Source organism: Gavialis gangeticus, unplaced genomic scaffold (genome assembly GCF_001723915.1).
Source record: "Gavialis gangeticus isolate Ggan-Ray unplaced genomic scaffold, GavGan_comp1, whole genome shotgun sequence".
Lineage (NCBI taxonomy): Eukaryota > Metazoa > Chordata > Crocodylia > Gavialidae > Gavialis > Gavialis gangeticus.
In genome coordinates, this window is record NW_017729032.1 from 149,608,407 (window position 1) to 149,610,830 (window position 2,424).

The 2,424-nt window shown below is 36.8% G+C and overlaps 1 protein-coding gene across 1 annotated transcript in view; it reads right to left on the minus strand.

Moving 5' to 3' along the window:
- The window catches only part of IL1RL1 (interleukin 1 receptor like 1), a 52,153-nt gene that overhangs the window by 8,788 nt on the left and 40,941 nt on the right, over positions 1-2,424 (minus strand). Inside the window, 1 exon segment of the mRNA XM_019525656.1 lies at positions 254-397. Coding sequence (XP_019381201.1) covers positions 254-397 — 144 coding nt within the window.

Here is a 2,424-nt window from a genome sequence, read left to right on the forward strand (position 1 = left end):
CCCTTGGGCAGGGGGCTGGACCCAATGATCTTATGAGGTCCTTTTCAGCCTTAATGTCTATGAAATCTATGAAAATGGTACTCTTATGCCCTTGTGTTGTGTCAGGTGTAAATGACCTACAACATGTAAGAAAGTGAAGAAGAATCAGACCCAAAGTACATATCATCTGCCTGTGCAATTGAATTATTTAACAGCAATTTATATCCTTCACTTATCTTTTTACCCAAAAAGCCCTTGCACAATTCTTACTCACCATCCTTGGTTGTGTAGGGGTTAAATATCTTCCGATACAGGAGGACAATATCGATTAGGAAAAAATGGTAAAATACGATGAACAGCACTATCATAACTAACAAAATAAGAAACCCTATGATCATGTAGGTGCAGTGATGATTGACTGCAAAGAAAAAGAAACAAAAAATGATAACATTAGCATGAAATAAACTAATTTCAGCATCCAAGCCTCAGTCTCACACCCATACTCCAAAAATTATGTGAAGGATTAGGGAAATTATAACAGCCTCCTCTTTTCCAGGAAGCAGAAGCATTAGCTCCACTGCCAAAAGGTGGGTCAGGGACTGTGTGGTGGGACAGGAATATTATAGTCACTGCACTGAAAGGTCTCTCCACATTGGCCTACTAAGTATTTAAGCTTTTTCTACATTAAACAGCTAATATTAGATTGTTTACTTTTGCCTTTTAATCTGTTTCATTTACATTTCTAACATATCCCCACATTATAAGTTCAACAAAAAGAAGTTTTTAAATACTCCTATGATAGAAAATAAGGATCACTTTGAAGTCACCTTTAATATCCACCGTATGGGAACACTAGAAATGCTATACTAGGTCAGACCCTGGGTCCATCTGGCCCTTTCTCTCATAGATGCAAAAGTGGATGCTAAAATAAAAGTATTTAAGCAAGTCATACCTAAACTGACTGGTCCCCTGGCTTGTTCCTCCTACAGTTTCTGGTATTCAGAGGACAAGAAAGTCCTAATTTTGGAACTGTGCTCCAAACTATCACATTTGATAGTTCTGTCTGTTCTGCTGGGGGACCAGAACTGCATATAGTTTTCAAGATGTGGGCATAGCATGGATTTATGCATTGGCATAATGACATTTTCTGTTTTGTTTTCACTTTCTTTCTTAATAATTCCTAACATTCTGCTTGCTCTTTTTACTTTTTGATAGAGAACTAGCCACAAAAATCCAAAGATGCTTTTCCTGAGCAGTAATCGCTAACAGACACCATCGCTGTGTATGTGCATTGTGGTTTATCCTTTTCCATGTGCCATGTGTGGGAACTGTTTGCACTTCTGAATATTGAACCTCATCTATCATTTGCTTTTCATTCAGTTTTGTTGGATCCTGCTATGGTTTTTCACAATCATTGTTTTTTTTGCCACCCAAAATAATTTTGTCATCCATGATCTTGACCCCCACACCGTTCACCCCCACCTTTCCAAATAATTTACAAAAATGTTAAACAGCACAGGGCCCAGCACAGACCTTTGTGTGATCCCACTGTTTATGTCCCTCCATTGTGAGGACTGGTCATTTATACTTACTCTTTGTTTCCTGTCATTTAAGCCAGTTATAGATCCGTACATGGAACTTATTGAAATAGCAGAAATAGTACTGTTCAATTTCAAAAGCCACTTGTAAAAATACTGTCATGGCAATGGTAGGCTTAATAGCTCATTTTGATTTGTTTTGAAAAAACAATTTGGCTTTCTAGGATTAAATCCTTGTTTGATATAAGTGGTCATATTTCCAGAGAATTCATCTTCTTCAGTTTCGATTAGGTCATGCAATTCATGCCAAGAGCCAGTTGATCTAAAAGCATCTGACTTCAAGAGAATTACCTGATAACACACTAAAGAAATCCACAAAAATATTATCAACTCTGGAAACTAGAGAAGGAGGGTACAAGTCACTAGTAGGAGAATTAATTAAAGATTAAATGAACCTTCATAGGAAAGCTAAAGGATTAAAAATGCCTCTGGAATTACTAAAATGTGAGTTAAGCTCAAAGATCCCAAAGATCATACAGGGAATTATTATCATTATGAATAATATTCAAAATTCTGTGGGTAACCTAAAACCTCCCATAAGTATCAAACACATAAATTCAGCATGTTGCTGAATCTGGAGGAAAATGTTTTTATTCGTGGGAGATATTTTTAAAAACAGGATTAACATTTCTAAATCCCCTTTAAAAGGTTCTTATACATTGAAAGTATTAATAATGAATTCAGTCCTCTAGATCACACCGAGGCAGCATTCCCACTGTACCAAAAAGGAATGTACTCCAATTAAAACCAGGGCTTTGACCCTTAGTCTACAAGTTTCCGGCACAGATGTATTCCTTCCAAAAAAAAAAAAGAGAGAGAGAGAGAGAGAGAGAGAGAGAGAGAGAGA